The 10216-nt window shown below is 38.7% G+C and overlaps 1 protein-coding gene across 2 annotated transcripts in view; it reads right to left on the minus strand.

Annotated features, from left to right (window-relative positions):
- LOC306885705 (nectin-2-like) overlaps positions 1–7423 on the minus strand; it is a 138059-nt gene extending 130636 nt beyond the window's left edge. The window contains exon 1 of one of the 2 annotated variants that reach the window (XM_079442422.1): positions 7139–7423. In XM_079442422.1, the coding sequence (XP_079298548.1) occupies positions 7139–7202 (64 nt within the window). In that variant the 5' untranslated portion in view covers positions 7203–7423. The remainder of the gene's footprint in view (positions 1–7138) is intronic. The other variant, XM_079442421.1, reaches the window with a different exon arrangement.
- Between the last annotated feature and the right edge of the window lie 2793 nt (positions 7424–10216).

Consider the following 10216-nt stretch of genomic DNA (forward strand, 5'->3'; position numbering starts at 1 on the left):
ATATGTGATCAGATTTGCAAAGATACCAAGTCTGCAATAAAAAAATCAATTTGAACTAATTGAAAACATTTCAGAAAATTCTTCCAAGACCAAATTATCGAGTTTTATGCAGATTTTAACAGCCTTGCACTCTATCATCTGTCAAAAAAAATTGTTATACTACTCAGCATTTGCAACTCCTGAACTATAAAAGAGCAAAACCTCCAAGCAACAATGTTTTCTTCAGCGCGTCTGTGTCTCTGCACATAAGCCTATATATTTTCTATATTTGCAAGCACGTAGGTGTGCCTGGAAGTGGACAATGTATTCGTGAAAAAAATGTTCCTGTGTGCTTATGGAGAGTGTGTTGCCATGCCTGGATATCTTGCAATTCTAGTCTCAGTATCCAGAGAAGTGTGATTCTGCAATTCTACAGTCTGCAGACCCCCGTCTGTTCCTGCTCAGTTACTAAAACCTTTTTTAGACATTTCCATCGCTACAAAGAGCTGAACAAACTGCCAGTGGTATATAACTGCCAAGTCAGCTGGAATTAAAAAGCAGAAACACACACACACAGGAGGACTAGGCCATCGCAGTCAGCCGCTCATATAAACATTTAGGAAATTTCCCCACGGAAGTCATTTTCCCTAACACCATGACTGGAGGTCCATGGAATCCTCAAGAAGCATTAGCCTTTCACCCTTCAACTCAGAGCTTTGGATGGCAACAACTCGGAAAAATCTCTCCAGGGTTTAAGTCTGTGGCTTGAGACATGCCTGCCATCTCAATTCACCGAACCGAACTTAAACCATACAGGAGATAAAACTCATTTATTTAGCTTTGTTTACTCCCAAGGTCTGAGAATAACAGCTCTGGTTGGAAGTCCATTCTCCATTACTCTGGTTATCAACCAAGGGGCTCAAAATATTAAAAAACAGCAGTTCATCTGCTGCATCTACATTGCTAACATGGTCATTTCTCTACCTCTCTTCAAGTCAACATGAAGTCAAAACTGACATGAATTGCATTCTTATTACACGCTCAAGACCTTGCTGCCAACAATTTATCGGTGAATGTTATTCTGAAGAAAGAGACATGTTTGTCTTTCATCAAATTGTGACAACTTGCACAAGCCAGTCAATTATTTAGTTTTTCTTGGTAAATACTGTTTTATTCAGAAACGGGTCTCATTATGGAAGTAAAATGGGTCGAGAACAAACTTGTTGAGCTTTTGATCAAAAATGTTGGCCATTTCGCCACCTTTTTCAAACTGCTTTTAACAAAGTTAAAATTGACAAGATACTCTCTTAAAGTACACTCAAGGACTTGTCAACAATTCATCTGTGAATGTTATTCTCAAAAAAAAAAAAAAAAATTGTGTTTCATATTCAGACGACATGCACAAATCAATTCCCATCTTTTTTCTTGTTAAATATCGTTTTACTCAACAAAAAAAAAAAAAAAAAAAAAAAAAAAAAAAAAAATCACAATAAATGGAAGTAGAATGGGTAGAGAACTTTTAAAAAAGATGTTGAAAAACGGTTTTAAATCAAAAACACGATTAAATTCCTTGCAAACAGATCACAAAGGCTCAAATCACCATTCCACAGAAAAAGCAAGGGATTCAAATAAAAATAAAAATAGCAGAAAAAAGTTCCTCTGCTGCATCCAAATTGATTATATGGTCATTTTCGAACTGCCTTTAAAGTCCATATGAAATTAAATCTGACATGATTTACTTCAGTACACACCCATGATCTCATTTGTTCCATCAAATTAAAAACTTGCACAATCCAAACAATTCCCAATATTTAATTTCTTCTTAAATGTGGTTTCATTCAAAAATGTCACACTGTGCAATTAAAATGGGTTGAAAAATCACTTGTTGACTTTAAAAATGAGCTTTTAATCATTAACATTTCATTTAACATTCCAGTGCTATTATTTAATTCCTTACAAACTGATCTCAAGCAAATAAGCAAAATATGAAATCAAAATTTGACACCAAGTCACTAACAACAGTCAGTGCATGTTATTCTGAGGAAAACTCTTCATAATCTTTCACCAAATTGTGACAATTTGCACAATCCAATCAATTCCTCCATCATTAAATACGGTTTCATTCAGAACTGTCACATTATGGAAGTAAAACAAGTTGCAAACATACTAGTTGACTTTTAAAAAGAGCTTTAAAACAGTAACATTCCAGTACTTTTCCTCAGTTCCTCGCAAACTGGATCACAAAGGCCCAAATCACCATAACGCAGGCAATGTTTAATTACAAATGACATTGTCTTCAAACTCATCTCTCAGATTAAAAGCAGAAGATGAGAAAATTAAATCCTGTAAGCCTTTTTTAGACGACATTTATTGTTGGTAATGAGGTTAACGCCGCTGTAAATTACAGAGGTCTGCTAAGGTGGAAGGGCGGTCTCTGTTAAAAATGTAGATTAAGCACATACAGATATAACCGCACATTTGCATGTGTGCCGGCACAATTAAAAGCACCGTGTTAACGGCGCGGGGTAACAAAGTCAATCAAGCAGCGAGCTTCTGAAGAAGATCAGACGGTAATTAAGGCAATTTCAGTTCCTCCCTCAAGAGGATCTCAATGAATCAGCGTAGTTTGCGCTGGCTCAGGCAAACGCTGTTAACACGTAATGCCCATCGCCGATGCTTCTGACGGATGCTCACCTGCATGTATGGACACGTTAAACTAATAAAAGTCAGATTTCAATATGCACTCATGTATTTCTCTTCAACTCTTCCAAGATTAAATTATCTTGGGTAGTCTATGTGATGCACATTCATTTTATACACTCAATTATTCAGATGTTTCTCCTAGAATTCCTATGAGCAATAAAACCAACAGAAATTAGATGGTTCTGCTTACATGAAACATAAATGAGAACTCCATTAAGTCATCTGAGCTATGAAAGAGCAGCATTTATGTACTTCTTGTGCTTAATCCACCACCAATCCATCTGAAAGATGAAAGGACAGCTAATCTGAATTTTAAGACAAGTTAAGCCGCAAAGAACTAGGTTTGCATTTTCCCTAAGGACAAAAATAGCACTTGCACAGCAACAATCGAAAGTGGTAATGTTTGAAGTCTAGGTTTTAGACCTTGGTTCTGTGCACATACACTGCCACAGAGTTAGTTTAGAGTCCACATTTGTTTTTCTGTCAAGCATGCGAGTCAAAATATCATGTAAAAACATCATCTTTCATTAAAAAAATTAAACATTTCATCAAACTTTAGTAATTGCCTTAATCTTTTAAACAACCAAGATGGTGATCTATACTTTATTTACAAAAACACCTGTCAATTTACGTATTAGGTATGTTACAATTTCTGACAGACAGCATGTTGAAGCCTCTCAGGCCACCATTTTCTCTTTTTTTCCTTCTTATTTTTCCAAAAAGTGATGACTTAGTCAATACACACTTTAGTGTGGGGTTTTCAGGAAATGAGTGTACTCCCTGGACCTCTGCTTCTTGTAAATGCTACCATGTATTGTGCGTGTTATTTTTTTGACAGACAAAATGTGTTTTGTGTTTTAAGATTTGTGCACTTTTGCCTTTAGATCAGAGACAGGAATTGAAACAGGAGAGAGATAGGGGGGTGGGATCGGGAAAAGTTGAACTTGCGCAACAGCACTGATGCAAAATATTAAATTTAATAACAAATTAGTTGATTTTTTTTTTAACCAAGTTCTTTTTTTTCACCAGGAAAGGAGTGATTTTGATGCACAAAATAGTTCTCTTATAACAAACATCTTTTTCAAACCCATGAAAATGCAGACATTTTGTAAACAATAAAAAAATTACTTTAAAACTGCAGTTCCATTATTACCCCTTAGCAGCTTTTGACTCATATTTGAGATTCAATACAACACAAGTTAACTAAATAAATAAAAAAAAAAGATTCAATAAAAGAAAACTTCAATATGCAAATAGATGTGGGAAAGAAAACCCCATTGTAAGTGATAATCAAGGAGATTTTAATCTTAAAATTGGTCCTAACCAACTATTTCTAGCTGTAAACTTATCACATCCCGCCAGGTTAGGATAAGTTTTATACTTCAGTTAAACGTTTAAAACAAACCCTAACCAAAACGCTTGAGGTACAGCATAATCAATGCTCCACAGCTGTGAAATGGCTGTCGCTCTTTGCTTAAAGGATTGATAGAGTTGAAGGCGTAGAAAGTTTTAAAGAGGGCGGAAAAACCCTTTGAATGAGCCCATGGTTACGAAAAAGGCTGATCTCAGAGCCCACACAAAAGAAATCCCTCTCTTTAGCCTTCATTTTATCAGGCACAGTGGTGTGAGAGAGAGAGAGAGAGAGAGAGAGAGAGAGAGAGACACAGGGAGACAGAGTATCTCTTACATGCCGTGAGACAAACAGATAAATCGGGAGACGGACAGAGACACAGAACAGATTTTCCATCTGTTCTGTGGCAACATCTGATTCCTCATTTACGACTGCAGAATATTTTCGAGTCCAGCGAGCAAGATTGCGCCTATCAAGCAATTTTCAGGTTTTGTACGCACTGGAACTTCAGTCATTTCAAATATATAATCTACATTACAAAGGAGACCGCAGAAACAGCCCCTAGACAGTAAGGCCGTAATGATGTATAAACCGTGTGAGACAGAGGTAAATCGAGGACAGGCGGGGAAACTTTTTTTGTCAACACACTCAGAAAAACGCTCTCCTGCGCTCCACTCTATAGACACTCATAAACAATGGAAGTGGAAGAGACAGAGGGTCTTACAGGCGACCAATCACTAAAGCCACCAGAACAAAGGCTTGAGACAGAGCTCTGAATGCATGGCGAGAGAAAAAAGGAGGGGTGTGCGAAGAAAGGGCACTCAATCAAAGGCCAGCAATTTTAGTCCCTCTTGCATGCTCAACGTGGGTGAATGTCAGAGGGGAAGACAGAGAGAGGTTTCTTGTGAAGGTGTGAGTTTCATTCTACGCTCTCTTTTGGACAATGCAGACTCTGAGGTCTTTTGTTCTTAGAAACCTGTTGGCATAGAAGCGTATTGTTCGGCGGGGAGAAAAAAGGAATACAAGGAAACTACATTATCACATCTTTGTGCGGGAGTTGCCCTTTGCCACCGCTCTGACATTTGTTGCTTCTGACAGTAATGGAAGACCAAAGGGAGCCAATAAGGAAAGTATCTACTTCCATTTGTCGTGCTTCCCTGATCCCAAACTGAATTAAGCAATCGGCAATAATGTTTTAAACTCCCCTCAAAGACTCTAAAACAAGATGGATGCCATCAGATCCACAATGAAAAGGGGTCTCCATGACAACTGTGAGAAACCTTCACCTCACCCCTGAAGATCCCCTCTGAGAACTAATACACAAACCTTTGACACGTACCAACAAGATTAATGGGCTACCGTCTTGTGTGTATGGTAATAACCCTCCGCTTGTCCTGAGGTGTAAAATGCCTTATCCCATGAAGAAATTAATAGAGGCGAACCCCAGAGTGTGCCCACGCAAGTTGAGCGGCACTGGGATCTTGGCATGACTAATTGTGGTGCCACGATTCATCCATCCAAAACTCATTTATCCAACGGCCAAGATGCTCGTCTTATTTCTTGTGAAATGTGCAAGGGGACCACTCAGGATCGGGATTCATTTACAGCCACCCGGTGCCAGTATCACGTCGCATTTCCCTGGCCATGCACCTGAAAAACTGATGTTTTATGTGACTGGCATGCAATAAAATGCTCTGAATTGTAGTTGACAAGTTTGCATGCATACCGGTCTGAAACTGGTTTGAAACCTCTCCAACCAGTTGTCAGGTGTGAACACCATCCCAACAAGTGGATAAGCAGCAATGAGAAACAACAATTGTGCAAAAGAGCGACATACTAGGAGGAGTCTAAAAATTCCTCTGCATATCTAATGACTTTTTTTGCATTTAAGTGATGTTCACACCGGAACATAACTATAAAGTTGTAATAATCACTCTAATTCTATGAAAATAGAAAAGTCCACACCCCAGATATTATGACACAGAGGAACAATATCTTTGGAATCACTTTCAGAGTGACTTGTTTTAGCTGATGAACGATAAAAACACTGACAGCCAATCAGAATCGATCTAACGTTAAAGAGCTTGAGAATTTAAAGGAGGTAGACAACTAAATTGCAACATGCGATGATAATAATAATCAGAATGGTCTTCCGTTGGTGTGGACTATAATGTAGTTACTATAGTTATCGTTGTTTATGTGAATGGGTCTTTAATTATATTTTTTGGCGTAAACTATTTTTCTGTATGTTGTGCTAGGCACAAATTTGTACGAAAATGTTTTAGGAATCATAGCTACAATTGTGAAAAACAATGCCATTAGTTGCATCATGTCGCCAAAACATGTAACCTGAGTCTTTAAATACATGCAGAGCTTCAGTCCTGCAGTGTAGCCTCGGCTTACACAGAACCAGACATGTCTCTCCTTATCAGAGGAAAGCAGCCCCTCTGAGACGCCATCAAATCACTGTGATGTTTAAACCACCAGGGAAGAAATGTCTATGACCACCACCACTAGCAAGACTAGTGAGGCAAATAAAGGGAACAGTAACTTAAAATGCAATTTTATAAAAGTGATATCTCAAAATAGCAGAAGACTTGCATAAAATTCAGACATCATTGCATTTTGAAGAGTTCCAGTCAGCTGCACGGACCGGTCATAAAGCTCTAAGTGTTAACAACTAAACCCTGTTGCATTGCTCACCTTCTATATATAGTGCAAAAGCTATAATAGATATAAAAGTTCCAAACTGTAAAGTGGGTGATTAAGACAATACAATTACACCTGCTGCCTTCAAGCCTAAGAAAAAAATGATCACGACAGGCCACACCTTGCGTAACATGGCGTGCGAGGCAAGGGATACGGGTTACAGTCAGTGGCTCTTATTAAGTTGACCAGGATAACCAAGACAAGCAGGTAAGCTGTAGAAATCAGCGCGCACAAGCGTAACGCACGCATGCAACCTGCGTATCAATACACTTGGGACAGGCGACTTCACGTTAAGCGCTCACTAAGCATCATGCAAATCCCCTCTAGGTTTAAAATAACAAAAGAGACCGAGTGAGCAGTAAAGAGATTAACCCACAAGTTACTGTGTCACATTACCTTGGCTGGACAGAAGACACGCGCTGAAAATCAGGCAACAGTTTATCATCGTAAAGTCGCTCATTCCGCTCTCGTCCGCGGGAGGTTAAACCAATCCTGGAAACTTAATATAAAATCTCTTTCACTTTGCGAAGCGAAACGGAGGCGGTGTGTCGAGGCTCGTCAGATCTCGGTCTCAGTCTACAGTCCGCTCCAACTGCTAGTAAAGCCCGGAGTGTGCACAGGTATGTTATTGTGCGGAACGCTGTTGAGTCCTCAGCCTCGCTCACTTCTTCTGTTCTATCTGGAGCTCGAGAGCGCGACCGATGGAATTGGTCGTGATGTCATCCTCGCGTCACTCCGTGGTGGAAATGGAACGGCTCTGAAGTTTAGAACCATTTACGCGTAAAGTCCAGATATCCTGGTTTTACGCGTTAAGAGGACTTAACGTTTTGCGCGAGATTTTAAGCAGTGTGTGAAATGAAATGAGATTTAGGTAAAATGCCCCGTGGTAAATCCCCCTGGTTTGTACCTAATTTTTTGGTGCTGTGCCTATAAAACATTCTACATTAAATAAACCAAGACAGTATAATTACACCAGCCGCCTCAAAAACAGTGAATATAGTAGCCTAAAATCTAATGACAGTACGTTTAATGGTGTATAATGTAGGTATAGCATTATTTTGAAACTATCACAATGCAATTTAATATCTAATTAGATATATGGACTTTACGCGTGAATAAATAGTGCATCGCGGCAGCCCAATCCAATCCACAAGATCAATGCCATTCCTCAAAAGAGTGAATATAGTAGCCTCAAATATATACGTTCGATGGTGTATAATAGCCTATATAGTAATCTATAGCTAAACTGTCACAATCCACTTCAATAGGCTAATTAGATTCACTATTTCCGTGAATCTAATTGGATATTAAATTATGTTGTGACAGTACGTTTGATGTTTGACTGTCACAATAGACTTTCATGTCTATTTAGATTCACTATTTCATTGAATCTAATTAGATATTATAGCCTATTGCGATAGTAAACAACTGTATAATCTAACAGAGAACGGCCGATTATGTAAAATACATTCTAGCAGAGCATTTTCCTGCCATCGTTGTTCCAGCTGAGAATTTATTTCAATTAATTGCATCATATTAATGGCATAAATGGACGCCACAAATGGTGAATGCTTCTGAAATTCAATTCCGGGGAGCGACTATTATATTAAACAATAAACAAAAAGTTAATTTCCCACGCTGGCAAAATTGTCAGACGATGTAAATCAGAAGACTTGGCTTTTTGCATGTTCTGGTCGTGTTTCTGAGTCTGAACTTGTACGCTGATCAGTTTTAGCTGCATATTGCCTGACTTGCTTCATACTTACACGGATGCCCATAACTACAGTTGATCGACTGTCAAAACAATGCGATTTTATTCCAATAAGGAGGTATGAAGGACAGGGTTGATGAATTCAGAGCTCTTCTCCTCTGGGAATGGCCTGCATACTAATCAGTGACCTCGCTCCGCCATCTATTGACTGATCTGCGCAATTACGCGCTCACGGTCATTAGCATGCAGAGCGCGAGAGATCTCTGTCAAATGAAGTCCAGCGTCCTCTCGGTTATGCATAAACGGCTGCTTACGTATACGTTTATAGTTTAAACCAGAAGTTCGACAAGGCAAACTTTGATGTTGGCTGACAAAATATTGCCTGACAGTTCAAAAAAGCTGTGAAGTTTGAAGGTTGCACAGGCTGTGTGCGCTTTCAACGCTTCGCCCTAAGAAATGCTTGAAAAGCAAGAGTTTTCTTTTCTGTCCAGATGTATTTTCTGTTGAAACTTTCTCATTTTAGAAGAGCATTTGACTGGACAAAGATCTGTGTAGTGTAACATGATTCATCGATAGCCTACTTTTGATTTTCCAGAAGACAGACTGCACATTTTAAATGCATATATCTGCTAAATGTTTTTTTTTTAACCGCTAAGTGTTAATTAGCATATACATGTGGACTAAAAGCCACAACATTTTGAATAAGGATGGTCTTTTAATATCTGAAACGCAGGAATAATTTAAATAGAAAGTCCATTACCAAATATATGCTCAGTGCTACCTGCATCTGGAGATCTATCCTTCTGAAGAGTTCAGTTCCAGCACACCTGCTGTAATTTTCAAGTAAACCCAAAGACCTTGATTAGCTGCTGCGGGTGTTTGATCAGAGTTGGACCAGACAACTCAGAACTTGGAATTCTCCCATCTCATACTTGAAAATAACTACTAGAATACTTCTGTAGGTATGTTTACATGAGCTAATTTTCTTCAGCCTGAAACACGTCCAGTCCGATTTCAGATTCTGAAAGATCTCATAATCTGTTTATATGAATCCTAATTTTGCAATCCAATTCACATATTTATTTATATACAGTGCTGCTTGAAAGTTTGTTAACCCTTTAGAATGCTCTATATTTCATAAATATGACTCAAAACATCATCAGATTTTCACATAAGTCCTGAAAGAGAACCGAATCAAACAAGTGAGAGAAAAATATTTTCTTTGTCATTTATTTATTGAGAAAAATTATCTAGTGTTATATATCTGTGTGTTGAAAAAGTATGTGAATCCTTGCTTTCAGTATCTGGCGTGACCCCCTTTTGCTGCAGTAAGTGAAGGTAAAGTTTCTTGTAAATGCTGATCAGTCCTGCACAATAACATGTAGGAGTTTTAGCCCGTTCCTTAGTGCAGAGCCACTTAACTCTGTGATGTTGGTAGGTTTCCTCCTATGAACTGCTTGCTTAGGTCCTTCCACAACATTTTAACTGGATTAAGGTCTGGACTTTGACTCAGCCATTCCAAAACATTAACTATGTTCTTCTTTAACCATTCTTTGGTAGAATGGCTTGTGTGCTTGGGGTTGTTGTCTTGCTGCATGACCCACGTTCTCTTGAGACTCTGTTCTTAAACATTGTTCCATCAATGATGGCAGGCTGTCCTGGCCAAGATGCAGCAAAACAGGCCCAAGCCATGATACTACCACCACTGTGTTTCACAGATGGGATAAGATTCTTAAGCTGGAATGCAGTGTGTTCATAATAGT

This window comes from Barbus barbus, assembly GCF_936440315.1.
Source record: "Barbus barbus genome assembly, chromosome: 19".
Classification (NCBI taxonomy): domain Eukaryota; kingdom Metazoa; phylum Chordata; class Actinopteri; order Cypriniformes; family Cyprinidae; genus Barbus; species Barbus barbus.